A 23,930-nucleotide genomic window follows, 5' to 3' on the forward strand; every position below is an offset into this window, starting at 1 on the left:
ACTAACGAACGCAAATGTTCATCTTATGGTTCACTACCCGCAAACTTCATTAGCGCAGACATATAAATACACATGTCTGTCTCCAGTAATTGATGCTGATTTACAAATAAATAACAAAAAAAAGTAAGAAAGTAAAACTAAAATGTCTCCAGGGAACCCGCCGTTCATAGAATTTCACTTTATGTGATTATGATGTCATTCACGTCTTAGAGAGCAATAAATTTTAGGTGAAATGCAACACTTTGACCTATTGCTACCAAATTTTGTATTTCTAGGATTAACTTTTGTTTCACATAAAACCTTAAAAAGGTGCCCTACTGCTGCCATGATTCCGGCCGTCCTGATTATGTGATATCAAAACCCCAAACCCCAATTCAATCCTGAGACTTGAGGTTCTACATGGAACTAGAATTAAGTTATAATTCTAAAACAATTTTTTTGTATGCTTTGGGAAAAAAATTTTGCACATTTTTTAGATCTATTTAGCTGATAAAATCGTTAGCTTTCTTAATGATAATTATTTTTGTTCAACCTTTAGTTATGTATGTACTAAAGATGTTGTGTAAATTTGAACATCGTGAAATCGTGTGTGAGCTTTGAAATGAACAAACTGGGTAACAACAAACCCTGAAAAGTCTCGTCTTCTTATTCCACCATAGATATTGCCCTTATAGACTTTCCGGGCTGGATCATCCACATCCATGCGGACTAAATGACCCTCCCACCGCAACCTATTGAGCCGGATTTTATCCACAATCAGACGGTCGTAGTATCGCTCATAGATTTCTTCGAGTCGTCCGGACTCGCAAGATCATTGTCTTGTACAGTAAGAGCTTGGACCCTATGGTGAGACGTTTCGAGCGAAACAGTTTTTGTAAGCTGAAATAGGCATCCTGGTTTTGCACCGAGGTCCACCAATTCGATATCCCTAAAAGCTGTCTGGCGTCCTGACCTACGCCATCGCTCCACCTAAGGGAGGGTCTACCTCGTCTTCTTTATCTACCATAGATATTGCGGATTTCATCGCCATAGCTGTTATCGGTTGTGATTTTCGAGCACAGATAGGAGAAATTTTCAACAGTCTGAAAGTTGTAGTCTCCTATCTTGATTGTTTTCGTTTGACCAGTGCGATTCGATGTTGTTCGTTCATTCGGTTTTGGAATTAATACCTTGACTGATCATCAAAAAAGCCAAAGTAAAAGTTATCGAAAATATATCAGTTTACCCCGTCAAATATCTGTTGACATGATTTTTCAAAACAATTATATATCTAAAAAAATCTTTATTTTTTTCGCCATATAATCACTACATCGGAATGTAAATAATATGTAGAACGAAATAATAATGAAATATTTCAAACAACTTACACTACGTATTGTCGAAAAAAAAAACAAATTGCTTACGAGGAAATGAAGTAAGTTCATTCCAGAATACGTTTCACGATTTAATTTTTGCCTTTCTCTCAAAAAGTCCAATTCGCAGTTGCCGCTATTTTCCAACTTGTTTCTGTGGCTTACAACCGTAAATCTAATTTATTTGCAATTATTCGGAATGATTCTAAATTAAATTCTAGATAGAATGTTCCCCTCATTTTTTTAATCGAACTTGTGACTATAATTAAGTTCTTCTTTGTTATATTATGAGCAGAAATATAGGTCATCTGTTATTTGGTACTCACGGAAAAAATAAAAGTTTTGTATTTCATGGTGTCCAGAATTAATGTACTGTTATATATTTTAATTTGGATGTTTAGATTAATTATACCTGCGGTGAGGTTTTATTCATGCTTGCTTTTTTTATCCAATTAGGTTTCAGAGAAAGCGTCATTAGTGATAATTAAAAACGTGGAAATGTAAATGGAGTTCACATTCGCAAGAAATTTCCTTGAATTCTGAGAAATTTTAGCTTAAGTTGAAATTTAAATGGCTAATTCTTTGATCGTTGGAAGTTCTTTCCTTGCAGTGGAAATGGTGGGACAGCGTTATCGGCAAGCTGAAATTAAGGATAATTAAAATTTATTTATGTATTTATTTGTTATAATAGTTATTAGTCAATAAGGAAAATGTTTTAGTATTATATACATATGTATCTTTGAATACTTTTGAGAGAATTCAGATAAGTTCGGCATATGTTCCTATAACTGGAAAAAGAAGCCGAATCGAGACTAGCTTGCAAAGTGAACAAAGTTCGAAGATAATTGCCACACATATGCACTTATCCATGACCATAAATATGGGCCTCACATTGAAAATTCAGAAAAAGGCTTACAATATAAAACTCTCTCTTAATCTTTCAACTAATATAATAACTCCATTCCCTGCAAAAGACTAGAAAATAAATAGGATTGAAAAAGGTATTACATATATCAAAACGAGCCGTTCAATAAACCACTGAGTGGAAAAATATTAACTTTTTCCATATCCATCGAACTCCTTAAAATTCTGCTGACATTTCCTTTTCAACCTGAAAAAGGACTGCTAACAATAAAATCTTATTAGGAAAAAATTTGAACTCGTTCCTCTTCTGTTGGGTTCGTTTATTTCGCCCTGCTTTGCGTCTTCCAACGTACTCATCCTAAATTTTGATCGTTTTTTCCGTCCGAACGTTTCCACACACGAATGAACTTAGCTGTACTTTTCCAATCTTTTTTCGGAGAAACCGTAGTCAACAGAAGAGATCTAACAAGATTTCTTCAAGAAATGCAAAAGTAAATTAAACGAAGGTCAAGTTAGTGAGCTGCTTCTCAACTCCACGACAGTACTACTACAATGAGAATATCGTATTATCCTTCTTGAAATAAGATAAAGTGTGATAAGAATTCTTATTTTATAGAGAAGAAGACAGGAAAAGGTTTTCGTTTTTCGACTCCTTGAGTTCGAAGTAATTCGTTTAAAGGTGTTTTACTGTTTTCAAATTTCCAGATAAATTTATCCTATTTATCTTTTATTATATCCATATGACCCAGTAGGCAAGGTACAGGTTTATAGAATCCTTATATGTATGCTTCATACGCATAGCACAATAGTTTCATGGGCAAACATATGTACCGAGAAAAGTATTTCAGGACAGGTACAATCACGATATGAGAAAAGAGGTTGAGCAGGGTACTTTTACATATGCAGAAAAAAACTTGATGAAAACGCAAGGAAATTGATTTTCAATCTAAGGGGATAAGTGAAGTGCGCTAGGAAAATAGGTTTTATGTGGAATTAATGCAAATGTTCGGAAGGAAACACATACTGTTGATATGAATTGCAACCAAACCACGCGTAGAGGTTCCATTGTTTTACTGCTTACATATGCAGTATTTAAAGAACCATTAGTCTTCTACTTTAGTAAAGGTAAAAATTAGAAAAATGAGTTAGCAAACTCACTGCATACATGATGGCGATTATATCTCCTAATTCTCTCGTTTATTATATATAAATAACATCAAAATAACTAACTGGAAACTTCAGGAATGAAATCTGCTAAGCATAGAAGTGGATATGTGGAGCGAATTTCCCAGAACAGGAGATAAATGAATGTGATGCTGGTTGCACTCAAAACAAAAACTATTAAAATTCATCACCTGTTGCTCCTGCTCGTCTTTGCTGAGTAATCCTTCCTTGTTGGGCAATTCTCCATCTACCGGTGGTGCCACTGGTATGTCACACTCTTCCGTTGGCGGAACAACACATCTCAACGAGTGTCTGTCGAAAACGAGCTGAGCAGGACACCTCTGTAATCGGGGATAACCGCCTTGACATTGCCAGTATCGGTTACAGGACTTTCCGAGTGGTACATTTCCATTTGGATCATCGTTACATAACGCTACCGGAAACCAATTCAAATTAAAATTTCATTAATCTCAAGTGTCATTGTACATTCAATTTTGCCAACGAGAACTTACGGTGTTTTTGGCAACCTTCAACATTTTCAGGCCAATCACAGCTATGTGTGTCCTCGTTATAGAGCAATCCTCCACCGCATAATTGTTCGGTCGCTGTTCCATTCCAACATGTCCAGTACCGGGTACACGAAGTCTCATGTCCAAAAATGCCATATAGCCAGTCGCAGTGTTCAGTTGAAATTGGTCCATCTGTTCAACAAGATAGTGGACGAATGAGGAAATTAAATTTGGATTTGAACTTATCCTAACCTTATCGACTTTAGCTAACACATTACTAAATCCACTTTAAAATAGGAACAAAAGCCTTTTGTAAAGATCTGAGCGAGAAAGGAACCGTTTCTTACGTTGAATCGCTGTGATTCTAATAAATTTTTGAACTCAACGTGGATTATCAATATTTCTCAGAAACAAAGAAATTTTAATTTGGAAAAAGTGCATTCGTTCGAATCACGCTAGATGTACGCCTTTCATTGCTCTAAATAGCTCAGAGGTCGGTAGTTACTCTGGCAAAGTCGAGAAAGGTTTCAACAAGCGGTCAACCAAATACTAGCTCCATTTTGAGGTTGCATTACACTCACTTGCAAGTTGTTTTCCCTCGCAGTAGTTGGATCTCCATGGATAGTCGCATCCTTCCGTTACGCCATGCCGTTTACCAGCAAACACAAGTCCGTTCGGACAATCGTAAAGTTCAGGCTGATTGTTGACACACTCCCAATATCTATCGCAGTAGACCTCGTCGCCGACGACACGTGATTTAGTTTTACAAGGATCCTCCTGGCCGCCCTTCAATTGTTGAGCTGCTGTTAAACAAGCTGCAAAATTTGAACAGAACATACACATTTTCCGTTAGCTAAATATGTAAGGACATTTGCAGAAAGCTTTGCTGGGAGAAAGGCATAGAATTTAGTTTGTCAGGTGATTAATTAAGGGCCTGAACAAATGAACTAAACGGGGAGGAATCCAGTTCAGACGGCTTGTTCCATTGTATCCCTATATGAAATGCTAAAATGTGTCGAGAGTATGTTAATGTATGTCTTTCGTTTAGTTTACCAATCAAGTTAGAAAGGCTTAATTTGCTAGCGAAATCGTGTGCTGTTAGCAGAGTAAACGTAAATCTAACACAAATGGAGGAAATGGATTTAGCTGATGGTAATTGGATTTACTGATGTTTTCATTTAACCGCAAACATTTCGTGCGCATTTATAGAACGCCTAAATAAAAAATCAATTACAAACACACTCAACCGAAAAATTCCGCGGCCATGAACAATTTTTAAGTAAACATTAGTTTCATGTTATTGATAAAATATTGCATCAAACTGGAATCTCATTTTCCACTCATCCTGGCAAATAAAAACAAGGTAATTAGTTTTCAACTGGATTGATGCTATGAAAATGTTACCTTTTATATCTCAGGTGAACAAACAAATAAAGTAGATTTAGCTGCTTGAATATAGCACAATGAATTAATGATCACGAATGGGCCATGGCCGAGATAATATTCTATATAATCTGAAAATGAAAGACCAATGAAGTTGATTTGAAGTAGAAGTGCATGTGTTTCCATGGCTGAGATTACTTCATTCAGCAGATATGGTCATTACTCTTTAACATATGGACTATTACAATGATTGAAATATTTGCTATAGGCGGACAGAATGGCAGCTGGCAGCTCAGCAGGACGTCTTCTCGATCCCTGATGTTACCGAAGAGGAACTTTGGGAAATCTGCAGACGTATTGAGAACAGCAAGGCTCCGGGTTTGGACGGAATTCCGAACAGGACTCTGAAGGTGGCGGTCAAGGCCAGACCAAGGTGGTTCGCAAGCACATTCGAATCGTGCATGGCGAAAGGAGTGTTTCCCGCCCAGTGGAAGAGGCAGAAGCTGGTCTTGCTACCGAAGCCCCGAAAACCACCCGGCGTGCCCTCTTCATATCGCCCTATTTGCCTCTTAGACATCATGGGGAAGATGTTGGAGAGGGTGATATACAACAGGCTGCTCCCGTTCATCGAGCTTGCGGGTGGTATTTCAGAGCGGCAATATGGGTTTCGGCGAGCCCGTTCTACGGTCGATGCAGTAGCAAAGGTCGTGGAATTGGCTCGAAATGCAATGGTCATGGGCAAATGCTGTGCTCTGGTGACGCTGGACGTCAAAAATGCTTTTAACTCAGCCAACTGGGGCTGGATTAAGGGCGCTTTGGCCAAACTGGGTGTTCCTAGCTACTTGTCTCGGCTCATCGAGAGTTACTTTTCGGACAGACTTCTCTGGTACGATACGGACGACGGGCCGAAGGAGTACATTGTGACAGCAGGTGTGCCTCAAGGTTTTGTATTGGGACCGCTACTGTGGAACATAATGTACGACGGAGTGCTTGACCTTCGCGTGCCGGAGGAGACAACGCTGATTGGTTTTGCGGACGACTTGGCGGTAGTTGCAATTGCAAAGCATCCCGAGGACGTGGAGCTTTATGCAAATGAAGCCATTCATACCATCAAGTCATGGTTACGAATGGTCAAACTGGATCTGGCGGACGAAAAGACGGAGGCGGTCCAAATTACCAACCGTAGGAAGAACAACACGGTTACCATCCGGGTTGGTAATCGTGAGGTCATCTCAAAGTCGGTTGTTAAATACCTGGGGGTGATGATCGATGCCAAGCTGAGTTTCAAGGGACACTTGGATTATGCGCGAGAGAAGGCGGCAAATGCCAGCTCATCCCTTGCAAGGATGATGCCTAACGTGGGAGGGCCGAAGCATAGCCGCAGGCTACTCATCGCGGGAGTGGTGAGGTCGATCCTGCTATACGCGGCCCCTGTCTGGGCGGGAGCGTTGAGCCACGCTGTCAACCAGAGGAAGATATGTTCGGCATACCGGCCAATTGCACTAAGGGTGTGCAGCGCATTTAGGACGGCGTCGACGGAGGCAGTGTGTGTTATCGCAGGAATGATCCCTATAGATCTTCTAGTGAGCGAGGCACACTGGCTCTACGAAAAACGGAAGGCAAATCCAGCCGAGGTGAATGCGAATTTCCGAAAAGCCATCAGGAGAGAATTGTGTGGCAAGTGGCAACAACGATGGGATAACTCCGACAAGGGCAGGTGGACCCATACATTGATCCCGTGTATCGAGGAATGGGTCAACCGAAAGCACGGAGAATTGAACTACCACCTGACACAGTTCATTACGGGACACGGTGGCTATAGGAAGTACTTGCATCGCTTCAAGTTGGACGAGTCTCCCAACTGTCCTGAATGCGGTGCTACTCTTGAGGACCCGGAGCACGTTATGTTCCATTGTCCCAGATTTCTGCAGCAGAAAAGGAGGTTGAACAGCATCTTAGGGGCGGACATCGAGCCCTCCAACCTGGTGGAAGAGATGTTGAAGTCGGAGGAAAACTGGATGGCGGAGTTGGATCGAGCTCGGAAGGCGGCGCGACGGAGACGTGACATGGACGAGCTGGTATAGCGAACCAGAGCCTCCCCCGCGAAGTAATACTTCACGGTGATCCCGCGGGGAGGGGCGGAAGAGTGGGGGTGGTTTTAGTGGGTGTGAATCCCACACACTGCTGCAACCTGGCGCAGCAGCGTCTTTCTAAGATTTCCACCTCCATCCATAAAAAAAAAAAAATATTTGCTATAGGCAATAACAATATGTCAAATTATCGTGGATTGGTATTCCACTAACAATAACCACCATATATAATGTCCAAAATTCGAGGAGGCTTCAGTTATGAAATGTTTTTGGCTTTCTCGTGGAACAGACTCGGCAAACGGCGATTATATTAGTATCGAATTTTTAAAAATTTCGCAATACCTTATTTCAATGTCTAGATTTTATTTACCATACTAATTGTGTGTATATTTGCATAAACTGCTGATTTTCTTCAGGTACCGGAAGAAAATAACCAATCTGGAACAGCACAGACGGGGTATTCCTTACTGAAACTTCAAAGCGCGACAATGTAAACACAATATAGCCATATAGATCAATGAGGAAATCTGGATGCACTTTGAAATCGTAATATTCATTGGAATTGAATGCTGCTTTATTGGGATCGATTGTCAATTTTGATCGATCTTGTCGTAAGGGTTCATGTTCAGGTTATCTGTCTTGCTCTTCGAGAATTCCAGCAGTTCTGAAATTATTCGCTTTTGGTCAACGATTTGTGTAGGTTGTTGCGATGTTTCGGCAGCTCGAAAGCTCAAATTTGCAAGTTGTCAAATCATGCATCGCGGTTGTCTGATTTTTCAGCGGGCCTTAAAGCTCTGATCCGTTCATGTTTTTGTCGTGGGTATCATTCTTCCCATGTTCAAACAGCCGTTGAAGTAAAGGCTTTGATTCGTTTTGTCTCCAGTCGCGAATCTTGTTCTTCAAATATTTCGGCAGCTCTACCTGCCTGCTTGGTTGATCTTCTAACGTTCGATTTTTTGGATGGCATTTTCAATAATTTTCAGAATTTTATGTTTCACCAATAACGAATCACAATCAGTCAATACTTGTTATCACGACTGGCTTAAAGGTTTATAGCGCTACGTAGTGGTGAGCTGCAACTTAGATAGAACCGAAATGTTTTTCATAGGAAAATACATATGCAGTAGGATCCCGATAATTCGTATACTCAAGAGATTGACGATTTGGTACGTAATATTGGGATTAGCAATTATCGGGAGTGCAAAATAAAGGAAATTAACTCTGGCACCGGCAAATTTGTAGGAATTAGTCAGAAGTGTGAATAATCGATGTACGAACTATCGGGATCCCACTGTATACACCTTTTTTCATAACCATCGGGTGAACGGTGTAGAAGTTGATCTGTCACATCCCCATCTACCAGCGAGCTACAACAACGTGGATGGAGCCAAAATATTTTCCACGGTTTCGGAGTCTAACAACGACAAACGGAATATCGAAATCCATTTTTACATAATAAATAAGAAACACCCATCGTCATCAACGATGCAAGAACACTAGACATTTCAATTTTGCGCCAAAGTCCATTAATTCAATATCCCTGAAGGCTGTCGTTGACCTGGCCTACGCCATTATCTATCTGACCCGGGGTCTGGCACGTCTTCTTTTTTACCGTAAATACTGCCCTTAGAAACTTTCCCGGAAGCGTCATTCTCCCCCATATGGATTAAATGATCCGCCCAGCGTAACCTATTGATCCGGATTTTATCCACAACCAAAAAACAGTGGTATCGTTCGTAAATTGCATCCTTGTATAGGTTATGGAATCGCCTGCGTAGGAGTCCAAAAATTCTTTGGAGGATTCTTTTCTCGAACGTGGCTAAGAGTTCATAATTTTTCTTAGTGAGATGCTAATTTTCTGAGGAATACATAAGACTGGCAAGATCATAATTTAACTTGTACAGTGACCTTATGGTGAGACGTTTCAAACGAACAGTTTTTGTAAGCTGAAATATGTTAGGCTCTGTTGGCTACCAATAACCGTTTGCGGATTTCGTCATTATAGCTGTTACCGGTTGTGATTTTTGCTCCTAGAGAAATTATCATCGAATCCAAAGTTGTATTCTCCTTTCTTTATTGTTCTCAGTTGACCAGTGCTATTTGATGTTGTTCTTTCCTTCGTTTTTGATGCTAACCTTGCGCATATATTTTGTCTTACCTTCTTTAGTGTGTAGCCCAAGATTGTGCACCTATTGTCACCTGCCCGATCTGGATGAAAACGGTTTGAAATTTAGTAGCGCAGTTGGGCGGAGTTAAAATGGATGGTGCCTCTCATATTTACATCATCATCACCGATCATTTTTTTTTCAGAGTCAGGATAAAAGGGTGGAATTATAGGGCATCTCCTTGTATTAGATCGTTGTTGATGCAGAATGATCTCGAGAATAATCATGTTGTTGTCTGTTATCTGGCCCGCACATTGGTCAGTATTAGCCTAGTCAGTCTTAACAAATTAGTCGAACTACCGAATTCTCTCATGACGATGTTTTTCCCTGGATACTTGCATTGGGTTTTTTGGGTTGGGTTACTTCTAACCACGTGGCCGGTCTCACTCTGAAGCCTTACAAATACAAATTTTACAATGTTTGCAAGTGCTATTCTCAGACCCCTTGTGTTACCTTGCTGCCTTCTATGTTTTATGACTATGATCGCTCATAGTGTGGTCATGGTTTACTTCTTTCGAAACAAAAGAAAGCGCTTCGCCGATTTGGGCCTGATTTTTTCGTGATTTGATCAGAAGGTACACTTTTAATAATTGTTTGAATTGACACCTTTTTTCATCCTATAACAGGGGCATCTCAAAAGAAATCAAAACAAATATTTGTCATCCGACTTATATGTATTCTTTTAGTATGTGAGGACCAAGAAATCGATCATTGTTTTTTTTTTAATAGACTAATTGGAGCTAAGCTTGGCTTATTGTATAACAAATAAAAAAGATAAATTATATTGGCCTCTATAGTAGCTCCTAGATTTTTGTTGAGGTGACTTCCACCATGAAGTCAGTGGTAATTTCCGTATTAACTTCCACCTCTACTCATACAACATTTAATTATAGGCTAGCGAGTTGATAAGAGTCCATCGAATTGCAAAATCACTTAGCTTAAAGCAGAATTTGCTCCAAAGTGAAATAGAAATACCGGAGTAGATATCTACTACATTTACGAAGCAATTAAATTTATTATTTTAGAAGGCAGCATAAAAAGAGTATTACTAATTACATCTAAGGCGGCAACAATTGAGAGGCACTCTATATTCCGTCATCGTATAAATTAAACACAGCTTGGACTGATCTTATCTATTAGCATAAAGTTCTATACCGTTATTTCCAGCTGAACCTACACCCCTTATTTTTTCTCCCCCAAAGAAACGAAGTTTAGTTCGTTTTCACCTTCACCCGTAGCTATGTATATTTGCCAGCCGCTGCGTCTTTAGGTGAAGTGCTAAAAGAACTTTAAATATGGCTAATCTACTTCTCAAGTATTCAAACCATGTAGGACACTGATAAATCGTGAAGCGAAGTGAAAAAGCGTTTGAATGAAAAATTCAAAAAAAAAAATAGAAAAAGGATAAAATGCTAAAATATCTCTCTGGAGTCCACGAAACTCTTGAATCCAACAATCCAAACAATAGATACAAGTCTGTACGTAGCGAAACGTTTCATAGATACAAGTTAGGTGTTTAAAAGCACACGCAGGGAAATCTGCGACTCATTTAAATTCAAGACAGATCGTCAGTGCTAGGGAGTTTTATTTTTAATGTTCTTTCAACCTGGCCCTGCACTGTGTATTTTTGAGTGAATTGTGACGAGTGCGAGCACCTGAATTGGACAAATTGAACAGTCATGACGTACTTTTATTTCATTATAACTTTCTTATCTGAAAAACCTGAAAAATTTGAATAAATTTAGGAAAGAAAACATTGCTCTATGGATTGCCAATGAGTGTTCGCAGTTGGAAAAAATTACTCAGGTTTTTCTGGGTAATGGGCAAATTTAAATCTGGAATTTACTTTTTATTCATTGGAAGTGTCCATAGTCTCGTCAAATTTACAATTACTCTTCTCATCGAACAAATTTCTGTTCTCTTGTCCCAACATAACTCCTGCCATGCACAAATTAACGATAATCTTCAATATATCAATCCGAATCCTTTTATTGCTTACTTCCAACGAAAAAAAAATTTGAACAAATGCTATTTTTGACACTGCGCTTTTGGTCCTTTCTCCTAGTGTGTTTCCTTTTTTTATTTTGGAAATAATCCTTGGTATTCAACTGCACATCAACTGCTTTTGTGCCAACAAAAACGCATTCTTGCAATAAACGCAGTCATACCGTTCACGACTGAAATTCATCACAGTCTCCGAACGTGTCAAAATGGCCAGCTGAAGCAATTCTTGCTTTTATTTAGCAATTCGTGGTGAACTGACGTTCTTCATTGTGCATATGAATGTGTTTTATTGTGGAGCGTGAAGCTCCAGCTCTATTGCTGTTCGCGCCCATAGGTCGTGTCTGAGCATATGCAAGATAAAGCCCTAGCCCGGAAACAGTTCTCCCCGATTAGTGTAGAACAAGTGCTATGTTTGCATATTTCCTTCTTTGCATCTTTCACGTCCCGTACGTAGGCATATACGTATTTATGTGCTCTGCTGCAGGTCTAGTGTGACAATGGCTGTTTTTATATAGAAGCCTCGGAATACAGGACTGCGCTCTAAACTGTTGTCGCTGCTATTACAATTTCCCTCATCTACAACCGATTTTTCATCCTCACGTGAAAGGCGAAATGAAATCCAAGCATCATGTAGTATGTGTGCTGTTTGGAGGTCTATTTACCAGGTGGCATAGTTTCCGTTCGTTCTACCTCAGAACATCTGTCAGGCGGCAGCTTAGAACATCCATCAGACGATACAGTCTCGAAAGTTCCCCTCATTTTCAATTGTGTACCTCCCTAGGACGCAAAAAATCAAATTCTCAGGATTACATTACTTTGAAAATATTTAAGAGGCATTCATTATATATACATTCATTATATATACATTCATACATATAGACTTTCTGCTATATTCAAAATAATAGAATATAGACCGACAAAAATAAGAAATGAAATGGTCCTTCTGCTAATAAAGCTGATGGAATCCACGATGACAATTCGTAGGAACTTTAAGGTTTGAAAATAGCTGTTTTCCCAATGGATAACATTTTGAATAGTATCAATTTTCTGAGCCATGAATAGAAATCATCCACAAGGATTTTGCTTTCATATCCATGGTTTTTCTTCGTTGTGGGTCTAATAAGTTTTTTTCGTTTTCACTGGAAACCAAATGATGAGCTGACCGTCAGATCAATTCATTATGTGGTATTTAATCTTAATTGTTGTTTTCTAATACTATATTTATTTTACACTATTACTATTTAGAGACAAATAATCGTATAATTTGGCTTGAGTAAATTCAGAATTTGTCTTTGTAAAAACTGACAATTTAGATTTGGAATAAATGCATTCCATACAGAAACATACTTAGGAAAAGAAAACAATCTTTGCAAACATAAACTAGGTTCAGAAACTTGAACGTACATATGTATGCATATGGTTGCCAGATTAACCGAAGAAAGAGAACATCTAAACGAAAGTCTAGAGAAATAATGTACTGGTATTCTCTGGAAATGTAAAAGTGCAAACAAACCAAGGAAGACGAGCTGCTCATTGTTAATACGACCCTGTTAATATCTGACATGCTCTATCTCAAAATTACAAAAAATAGACTCTCCGCCTTATTTTCACTAATGACGAAAATCACTTCTATGTGCAATCTAACAAAACTCTCAAAGAGCGCTTTTGAAAAAAGACTTTTTGAAATTATCAGCATTTTGAATTTCAACCAAGTCGCGTCAAGAAAATTCAGGAGACCGGCACCTGTCAGTTACTCATCAAAATATGAAAGGGTCCAAATTAATTTCATGTATGAAATGTCAAAGGGACGGTGAAATATGATTTCGTGTCTTGCCACACAAATAACTCCACGAAAACCCCGCTGAAAGGAAGATAAAGGAGATATTCAAAAGAAGTCGATTGCCATCGCCCGGCGAAATCCGGTTTCTTTACCGTCAGGTTTATATTGTTGGGCAGATCATTTCAATGTGAGTTACCATTTAATAAACAATCTTAATAATATACATATGACTGAATTTTAGAATTAGAATTTAGAATTTTGTATCATTATTATTCAAATATGAAAAATATTTGAATTGAAAGAAGATCTTGGGGATTTTATGCAGTTCTCATTAGATCCCACTTTCAAAACCTCAGAACGGCTCAACCTGAGAAAATTCGACCTGCAGCTGCGAGATGGCAAGGGAAGCAGAAGATAAATGAGCCTAATTCAAATTAAGTCACAGAAAAAGGTCCCACAGAATATTCAACCGACCCAAGGTCGGAATCCCGCTCAGCGCAAATCCACTTTTTTGCGGCCAATGAATCTTTCAGAAACGTTCATTTCATGGCCGTCCAGGCAGAAATGCCAGTGAAATTTCTTGTACCTCTGTATTCGGGCATGATTTCCAAGAAAGGCTTGCAAGCATTGTCTGTTTTTTGGCTATTTTTAAATCAGACACAGTTATATAGATAATGTGGGGAATATCCAATTCAGATGCATATACATATATCTGCGTTCTTAATATGTAGCGATATTCAATTTCAATGTAAACATATATAAGTACGCTGCGTATGATGTGGAGCAGAAATATCCAGATGCGCATATATGCCCGTGTAAAGAAAACCGGGTGCTCTGAGATTACGAGGAAGACGGGACAGCTGTCGACCTGTCGACCAGACAAATACCAAGTGGTCGAGGAGATCTTCCACGCAGTGACAACAGGAGACGCTGTATTCACTTTGACTTGCTGGCCGTGATCCAGTAAGGGAATGTCCCAAGGTTCATTTAAGACCATCACACTCGAGTCTATACAGGGACTCATCTGAAGTGGCTTTGGTCACAAAACCTTAACAGGGATATACTGGTACCATGGGAATCAGGGTAGCCCGCTAAACTTACATGTCTCAGGAGAATTCGAGGCTCATGTACTTTCAACTCTGTTGCAACCCCTTAGTAGGAGTTTCATGGGGGTTGTTGTTACGTCCTAGTGGATGAAAATACCTTGGAAGCTCAAACGTGTATTTGTGTTTCAACTCGAATGCCGTACTCCTTAGTTCGGTAGAGATTTAGGTATGTCATGCATTTTCCAATAAGAATGCAGAGCCATACACTGAGTATAGACTGGTGCCGTTGTTGCTTGTCACAGCGTAGCTGTGATTGTGATCACATAATCAATTTGTGGCTTAAGAAGACGTGAGGTTAAGTCAATTTGGCAGGTACTCACCTTAAACCATCAAGCACGTAACTGTGCAGAAACCTGCGATGTTCAATTTAGATGAGTATATATAATGACTTGTGCTATAACCGATAATGTGCAACGTTGGTTCTGCATGTATACCGGGGAATTTAGAAATAAAGGAAGAAATATTTTGAATTTTTAGCTAAGTATAAGTAGGAAAATATCAATCTAAAGTTCCTTGCATAAGAAAAACACTATTGGATTACTATAGAGAAGTCATATATTAGTTTGAAGGCATTGCATTGCTCTATGAACAGTTTGAATATGTTAAATTCATATTTTATCAGAAAGTTCCCTTACATTGTTTCTGATAAATATATCGAAAAAAAAAAAAACAGGAAAAGAAACTGCAAATACAATCAGAGATGATCCTTTGTAAAATTCAGGAAAAATAAGTTTATAAGTTTTGGAGAAAAAGGAAGGGCAAGAGAAAATGCTCGAGTTCATTGTCATTTCGACTCATTTATTTCCGTAAACTAAACAGCAGACCCCCTTACTCAAATCCAATTTAATCTTTTTTCGTGAGGTATTTATTGTCCAACATGCACTTGAAGTTACGGTATGCCCATGTACAATCATCTTCATCGTCATGTTTGTCATCGATACACTTCTTAAGATCATCTTTGTTCGTTGCAACTACGTCTCTAATGACAATTTGATCATAGAGTCGGTCGACATCAAATCCCTTAGCATTATTCCAAACTCCGATCTTTTCCGTTGTACATTTGATATGGCAACGGACAGATTCTTCATCTTCATATTCGAATTTTTTGATTTTCTCAACCAACGGTGCTGGAACGTTATTCAACTTGAAACATTCGTCACGGATTTGAAAAGCTTCTTCTTTGGGTTTTGGTTTCCAGTCATCTGCACTACCCTATTTATTTATAAATAAGTAATTTATAATTAATTATTCTTATATCCCTACGATGAAGACTTATTTTCTACTTACGAGAATGATGCAAGCGAACAGGACGATGAAAACTTTCATTTTGATATATGTGCTCGTTAGTACTTGCGTTGATACCTTCTGTATCTCTAACAATTTCTGAATTTAAACTGTTGCACTTCTTCTAAAGTATCTAACTTTTATAGGTAACTGGCGCATTATTGGGATTATTCATAAAAGAAGTGCTGTCAATCAAAATATGAGAAATTGTACCAGAAGATTGTTAGGAAAAAAATGAATTCTTAGCCACTATTGATAATGACATAAATGCGCGTCTTGAAGAAAATACACTATACTCGTATATGTGGAGGTACATATATTACATATACTATAAATTCTAAACAGAGGTAAGAACGGATTATGGAAAATTTTTCGACGGATCTTTAACTACTTTGAACGGTTACTGACCAGTATTTTCAAGGTAGTACACTGCATGATATAATAACCTATCCGATGTGCATACGCATGGCGGCTACCCGTTAAAACGAATAATCCGTTTTCGTTTTTAACTACAATACTTCTTTGTCTATGTTTACAATGGGTCTGCTTTTGAAACGCAAGCTTATATAGTATTTAAAACAAATAAATAATGCTTTTAATTTGCATCCGTGTGACATTGATGAATTCATAATCCTCAGTTCTCTTCTTAACTTGCTAAAGTGGGTTCGGTGGAAATATACTTTTAACTCATATTGTATCCCCACAAGAGTTGAAATACGATGGACGAGAACACAGACTCTACATGCAATTATTCAAAGCTGCTCAATACGATAGAATGTAGCTTGGAAGGAAAAAAAGTAATCATTTTGATCATTCCACTTGTATGCGTCTCCCAAGTTTAAAAAAATTGATTTTTCTATAGAATCGCCTTCCCAAAATAACCTCAAGCGCTTTAAAAGTAAAACTCGTGTTAGAGACATGAGGTCCAGAGGTTACTTTTGTTGGAAAGTGCAAAAAATATTCAGAAATGGCATATGAATAGATTAAACATAAAGTGGCCAAGGCCCGTGATGTATAAGGAACTAATCGGGGGATCAGGAATCAACGTTTTTCAAAAGTCATCACTTGATTTCATGAGCATTTGTTCCAGTACACCTCTGTTTACAAGAGGCTTAAGTTTTTCTCATTAGTTATTTGCATGTCATGTTATGCAATAAAACCCAGAAAAAAAATCGAATGTAAATTAGCCGTTACAGTCTTTCTTAGAGCAACTCTAGATTCTGCAGAAGTCATGCAAAGAAAATCAATTTTAACTTTAAAATCCTGGGAAATATTCTGCTAGCAACTTGCCATATGTTGCTGTTAGTGAATATACACAGTGCATGTCTCCCACATATTCATCATCGCCAGGGTGAAAATCTGTTCAAAGATACTCATTTTCACTTTATTGAAAAATTATTAATGAAAAGCTTGATTATTTTCGCACCTTTTCTCGTTGAAAAAAAAAAAAACAATAAAAGCAGAGCAAGTTAATATATAGATTAAAGCCCTTTGTTCCTTCTCACATTCGATGCAAAGAATCCTTTGTTTTCATTAAAGAAAAATGAAAATGAAGGAAAACCTAAGCATTTTCCTTTTTGCGTGACTTGAATTCACAGCATAATTTCTTCAACACGAGAAGCAATGACATCCCAACTTGCTTCAATGCCCTAAGACTGCTTTGTTACATTTACCTTGGGCTGATTTCGCACCGTAATAACGAAAAGGTTGTACCACCCTTGCTGGATCCATTAAGAAAACGAAATTCAAGTAATGTGCCCCTAATTTCAACTCGCTGAGGATTTCTTGCAATTCTGAATTTTAAAGTGGCAAGGACAAGATCCCACGGCATTTCGTTCCGATGTAGATGACACGTAGGAATTGTGGTCGCAAATTATTTCGAAATGTGTTAATTGAAAATTCTTTTGAAGATGAATTTGAGCAAAATGGGAATTCAGAATGTTAAAAATTAGAAAAATAAATTTACAATTTTTATTATTTTGAATAAGACTTAACTGAATCTAGTCTGAGTTAGGATCAGCGCATTATACAAATGTAGAAATTTCAATAGGCAAATTTACATTATATTAGATACTCGTATATTTCTTTCTAAAGTTTTATATACAACAAAACCAGGAGGTGGTCTTGATTGAAATATTGTCAGAACATCAAAAACACAAGCGAATCCGCATGGCTCAGTAAGATTCTATTCCAGGAATATAAGAGCCCATCCTTTTTTAAAAAGTCGGAAGGCTCCTGGGCGGCATCTTCTTGGAGCTGCTGTTTCAGATGTACTTTCTCGCCAGCGAGGAGAACTATGAGTCAGATCTTTTCTTGGAGGGTCTGCGGTCACCCCAGCCGTGCGAGAAATCAGCAATTACTGAGGATAAGATCGGCTGGGCTATAAGCAGCTTCTCCGCATATAAATCTCTGGGCCCAGATGGCATAATGCCAAAGACAAATCCACAGAAGCCGCTCTCCACGAATTAATTGGCAAGGTTGAGCACTGCACTCACTGCAGTACAAGCAGTATACCCTAGCTGCCTTCTTGAATGTAGAGGGAGCATTCAACAACGTTAGTACCACCGCCAATAAGGAAACCTTGATTAGTATTGGATTGGAAAGACATCTAACCCATTGGAGGCGCTTACTTGACCAGAATTGTGAACAAAGGCACGCCTCAGGGTGGCGCGGTGGAGGTAGTGGCTTATGTCGACGAATTGGTGATATTAGTGTCCAATATGAGTGACATCATGGAAGGAGCTTTGCAAAAGGTATGCCTGTGTGTCGCAAGATTTGGCTCGGCATAAACCCTACCAAAACTATTTTGATGCAATTCACCACCAAGACAAGAGTACCTGGATTCCATCTACCACGGCTGAATGAACAAAGATTAGTTGCGCGAACTCCTACGGCCCCAGTAACATCCTAGATGAAGTACCTCGGGAAATCTGTGCACTCCGCACGGACTATGCCAGGCGCAAGTTGAACTTGACGAAAAACTTTGCTGTGGGTTTTTCAACTAGGAAGACCGGCGGCCTGTTATAAGGTTTTCACAGATTATGCTTCACCGATGGATCAAAGATGGTCTGTTGAGTTAATGCGGGGGTTTTCTCGATTACAAACAGAGTATCCGAGTCGTATAGTTGTATGGAAGTTTGTCAAAGGCTGGAGCATGATCCGAACCCCAAGCGTAACATAGCCATTCCGACCGACAGTCAAGCGGCCATTAAGGCCTTGTACTCAGCGACGCAGCAGTGCAGAAACGCGCTGAATAGTCTGGGCGGCACGCTCAAGGTCACCCTCCTCTGGGTTCCCGAAAAGTTTGCAGATAATTCTCAGTGTTTGCTTTCCGATTTATTCTACTTTCTTCCATTTAACGGAGAAAGTTATTGATTTAATAAAGAGATGCGAATCTATACGTTTTTTTATCGGTTGAATTTTTTTTATTAAATTCGTCTTCTACTAATGAACAGTATGGTTGAATAATGATACCAATAACTATACAGACGCGCTTTTATGCCTTTATTTAAACCTAGTTATGTTCGATCCAACATACCACTGAAGAAATTTTTATATATTATGATGGCATTGTATGTATTCCATCGAAAATTGTATCTATCATCACATATTAAGCTTGATATCAGAAACTCAAATGTTCAAGTTGTTAGATATATTTTTACTTATATATCATTATGAAACTGTTGTCGTAGAATGTTTATTCTAATCATCATATCATAATGGAATTATGTTTCATATAGCTAACCTGACGCCTAGTTAATAAAACGTGAAAATAATAGCCCAATTTATGGCCACAAGACTGCCACTTTGGTTTCGATAAAATTTTCATTGCCTGTCATGACATATATACTCGTATATTCGGGAGAAGAAAATCCATTGCTATACTCGTTCGTACATAAATTCCTACACATATCTTCTACATACAGGAAGTAAGGATAATCATATATAACATCGGCGCCATATGTTCAAAGACTGGACAATGAAACGCTGTCACGCATAAAATGTTTAAATCACAGACAGGAGTTTCTACACATATTCCATGAACCTTTGGGCTTTCGGCCGACCCACAGTAAACATGCATTCCAACTATGTCTTCACAAAAACTTATTCAAATGATTCAGTAGTCTGAAAATACCGTACCCTTTTGATTGGTTTTATAGCCTGACCCGAGAGTTTAGCCTTATAAACGAGCACTTGTATGAGTATACCATATTTCCCAGTCCGCATGTTAACTGAAGAAAGGAAAACTGAAGTGTTCGGATGGACGTCATAAGAATCGGTACTTATTCTACAGCTTGGGATGGACAAAGTATATTCTTTATGCAGATATTTTATCTTGGTAAAATGTGTACATAGACCATCTTAAAGATAATAGCGTTCAAGCGACCTACATGCATCACAACACATCACATTTTTTACGGTCTATGTCGAAACATCGAACCGGAAAACGTTTTTAGGCCTCTAGGTAACTTCCCGTTTTCACTACGTCCTAATCTAATCTATAGAAAAAAAGCATCGGCCGCCAAATTACTGTATAAAATTTTGTATATATATATATATAATATATTACTATTTTGAACTTATGTTGATGATAGAAATCTTTCAATTGTCATTTCAGGTGATTTCTTCAATACATAAAAATATATTGTGAAGCAAATTGGTAAGTGACTTATCACTTGATTATTTAATTTAAAGCGATTTTCCCAAATGTTGAGAATAATAACAAAATACAATGTATCACTATTTATCTCGCGGTGTGATGGGTTATACGTATAACCAATGGTGATTTTCAAATTAAAAAGGAGGTACCTCGAGTTCCAATATATAGTGAAATCTACAGGGAACTAGAGTGCCTCAATTTGCTAAATGTAGTTCTAAATAACAAATAACTGCCAAATTGTCTCCCTTCAGCCTCTTTATTCAAACTTCAGTACAGCGTTTTCATTACCTAATGGATTTTGTGTATTTCAAGTGGAACCCACCCAGCTTTTCCGAATTAATACAAACAATAATGAAAATTTGAAATTTTAGACACTTGTTCAAGTAGGTGAAGAAAAACATCAAAAGTTATGCAAATTTCTCTCGTTTTGAGTTTTGTTTAATAAATACCACTATCATCATTAGAATCCCTTCATCGTTTATCAAAAACGTCGCAGCTACGTTCAACATGATATTTCAAGGCAGCTAAGTTTAATTAATCGTGAAATATTTGCAATCCTCGAAAGGAGAGCTTTTTGCCGAGAAAGGAAACTAAAGAATAATTTTAGCTCTGGGGGAAAGTAAGGAAGCTATTTGGTAAATAGAGTCTTGAAAAATTAACTCACTGTTGACTTCATTTGTCCAAACCGCAATAGCATGTAAAGTAAACCCTTCAAATAGATACATGTATTCATGCGAGGCAACCTTTTTTTATTAAATCAATTACTGGATATTCCTTTCCTGTGACACATTTTATTTAATTTAAGTCTCTTTTGAAAGATACGAAAATATAGTAGAAGTTTGTAGCCATTTTTCAACACAAATGACTTTGACAAATCACTTTATACCCTATGTTGACATTTCCACATGTCCTTTCTGCAACCAGCCTCGCAAAAAAAAGTGAGAAATAAAAATAAACCTATCCGTCCCACCATCTATTTTCGATACGTATCTCAACTGAATTGCTTGACTTAAAATTTTACTCAATACTTAAATATTAAAGTTCTGTCCCGCTAAAATATCAGATAGCAACCCCGCTTGAGCTCCAAAGCAAATGTATCAACCCTAGGCCAAAAGAAGGGAAAGAAGGAGAGAATCATGAGTTGAAAAAAGGATATGGATGATCCGAGCATAACTTGATTATAAAGTATGCCAAAAGCATCCTTCCTAGCGAAGGAAGACCAAATAATAAATAGCCAGAAGGAACAATGTCCGAAATGAAAGACGCTATGTCAAGAGAGGACAGGAGCGAAAGATGGAAGTATAACTCCCACTTGTTTTTTAAAGAGAATAATAGGCTAACTTCATTTCATGATTTGAAATTCGAGATGAAATTCTTCCAGTGTACACCGTGGGACTTGGAGAGAATTTCGCGCGAATCATCTCTCTTCCTCATGAAAGTTTCAAATTGTAACCAATTTGTAATCTTTGCATTTGCTTTCGTAAAACGATAATTGATTACATTGAATCATAAATATAAATCACCGGAGAAAAAGGTAGACTAATGTGATAAATTCGGATGCGAATACAATGGCACATAGTGCAGCTAAAATAATCAAACTACGAACCATTGTGGCCTTTTTTCCAAGTTTGAAGCGTATTTATGAATAGAAACTATACAACGCTTTTCAATCGACCCGAAGAAAATGTAAAGAGAAGAATTCCACAAGGAAAGGAGGATCTGCATGTAGATGAAAGTTCTTCGAACAGCATGAGATAAGATTACTACGTATAGAATAGAAACTCTACTTGCAAGTCACGTCTGTTTCATAAATTATAATATTCGAATGTAATCCATGATGGGAAAAATGTATAGTGTGATTAATGGATTGAAGTACATTAGTGAAGGATTATTCAGATTTTTTAGGCTTATACACACAAGCTTCCACACCCAGATGTGAGTGAAATAAATTGAAATTTTCATGATGCAGTGTATTTTTGTCAACCGTAAAATAAGGATAAGATTTCGGAGTAGTGTTAAGTTTCGAATGATCTTGCAATTTAATATGTCAGATTTCACGGCATATAAAGGAAATTGATCGAATAGTCAATAAGGTTCATATGATTAATCTTAACGACGGAAACATCGAACGATTTAGGTTGATCTGCTTCTACACGAAATTTGTTTCAAAAGGAATGCGTATCTTCACTGCTGCATCACAAGTAAAAAAAAGGTTTTGTACCAGGACAAAGGCTGCATCACCTTTGCCTGGGAGCAGCGTTTTTTACGGTTGACAGGTGGTATCCATCCTTTTTTAATTCGCAAAACACAACGTGAGTGCGAATTATATCGAAACCTAAATTGGTCAGGTGATATTGCTGGTGCTGCTTCAGCCAACAGTAATTATCTAACCCTAGATTACTAAATTATCGTTAAATTTGACAGGACAAAATTACGATTCCCAGAAAACAAAGTTTGTATCACTCCCGCGTCGTCCCCTTCAGAGGGAGTCAGAAGAATTCAGATGTTCCTTTATCTCAGTTTCGAAAAGGACAGTGGCAGATAAGGTTTTATCCTTCGAGCTTGCTAGCTAGTTAAAACACTACAATATGACCTTGGAGTGGTTATAATAAAAGAAAAATAATTATTCGAGCAAAAAAATGGACTATGAAAGTTAGCAACCAGGAATGCGACCTACTTCCAGAAATATCTTATATTTCACCAAGGGTCTTCAAGAAGAAACTCGTAATAACTCTAAAGTGTCTAAAGTGTATATTGATGAGCAATTAGTTGAATCTAGAGGTCGTTGTTCCTTTGTTGTTCTACATGCTATTAGGCATGTAGGCTCAAAAAATACAATATCAAAATTATAATGGCAACTGATGTAAACCTTTCTTGGGCAAAGAAAATTCGCTATGAAAGAAGCTTACTTTTCGGTTTGGGATATCTTAGACACTGATTTCTTATAAACCAAGAAAAAATAACACCGTATTTTATCCATTGTTTTAACAATATTGCGATAAATACTACTAATTCAGAAAGCTAGAAAGGAAGCATAAATACTTCGACATTGCGACAAAATTTCAAAGAGCTTTTAAAAGGTATCTAACGTATTGAATCAGTAATTTTCCAAGAACGAAATCAACCTACCCTTGTTACATGGAAAAATTCCACATCATCCACAAGAACTGGAACTTCATCAGATGTTATACGATTCAGAATCGTGGTGAAGTGTTCCTTCCACCTTCTCAGCTGCTCATCATCATGAAAAAATTGTTGCTATTCGCGACAGCTTCTGCTTACCGCACTAACGCAATGTACAAACTCTTTTTGTCAAGGCGTACGTTACACAGCATTTTTCGTACTTCATCACTTTTTTGGAGTTCCAGAGCGTCGTATTCGCCCTCATTTTCAGTCAGCCAAGTTTTGTGGCGTTCTTTTGAAGCATAGCCGAAAACTTCACCCACACCGCTAGTAAAGGCACTTTTAATGGTGGTCTTGTGTTTATCAATATTTCCAAGCAGGGGTTCAAAACTATTGTTGTTTAACCTTGCAAAAAAGTTTTCCCACTATTGAATGACATCCGCATC

General features: G+C 38.0%; 2 protein-coding genes across 2 annotated transcripts in view; both read right to left on the reverse strand.

The window, feature by feature from the left end:
- Window positions 1-1,267: 1,267 nt before the first annotated feature.
- Window positions 1,268-23,930, reverse strand: part of LOC119655161 (protein obstructor-E-like) — a 47,719-nt gene continuing 25,056 nt past the window's right edge. The window contains exons 2-5 of the mRNA XM_038060909.1: window positions 4,471-4,704; window positions 3,893-4,081; window positions 3,572-3,813; window positions 1,268-1,992 (exon numbers count right to left, since the gene is read on the reverse strand). Of these exons, the coding sequence (XP_037916837.1) occupies window positions 1,927-1,992; window positions 3,572-3,813; window positions 3,893-4,081; window positions 4,471-4,704 (731 nt within the window). The 3' untranslated portion in view covers window positions 1,268-1,926. The remainder of the gene's footprint in view (window positions 1,993-3,571; window positions 3,814-3,892; window positions 4,082-4,470; window positions 4,705-23,930) is intronic.
- LOC119655162 (general odorant-binding protein 99a-like) lies at window positions 15,195-15,863 on the reverse strand. Its single transcript, XM_038060910.1, has 2 exons — window positions 15,705-15,863; window positions 15,195-15,629 (listed from the first exon to the last, which is right to left on the reverse strand). Exons 1-2 carry the CDS (start codon window positions 15,741-15,743, stop codon window positions 15,261-15,263), a joined length of 408 nt encoding a protein of 135 aa, XP_037916838.1. The 5' UTR covers window positions 15,744-15,863; the 3' UTR covers window positions 15,195-15,260.

The sequence above is a fragment of the Hermetia illucens genome, chromosome 4 (assembly GCF_905115235.1).
Source record: "Hermetia illucens chromosome 4, iHerIll2.2.curated.20191125, whole genome shotgun sequence".
In the NCBI taxonomy this organism is placed as follows: Eukaryota; Metazoa; Arthropoda; class Insecta; order Diptera; family Stratiomyidae; genus Hermetia; species Hermetia illucens.

Coding starts and splice junctions, on each gene's coding strand:
- LOC119655162 (XM_038060910.1), bottom strand. CDS start 15,743: ATGAAAGTTTTCATCGTCCTGTTCGCTTGCATCATTCTC. Junction 15,630..15,704: donor TGTTCGCTTGCATCATTCTC/GTAAGTAGAAAA, acceptor ATAAATAAATAG/GGTAGTGCAGATGACTGGAA.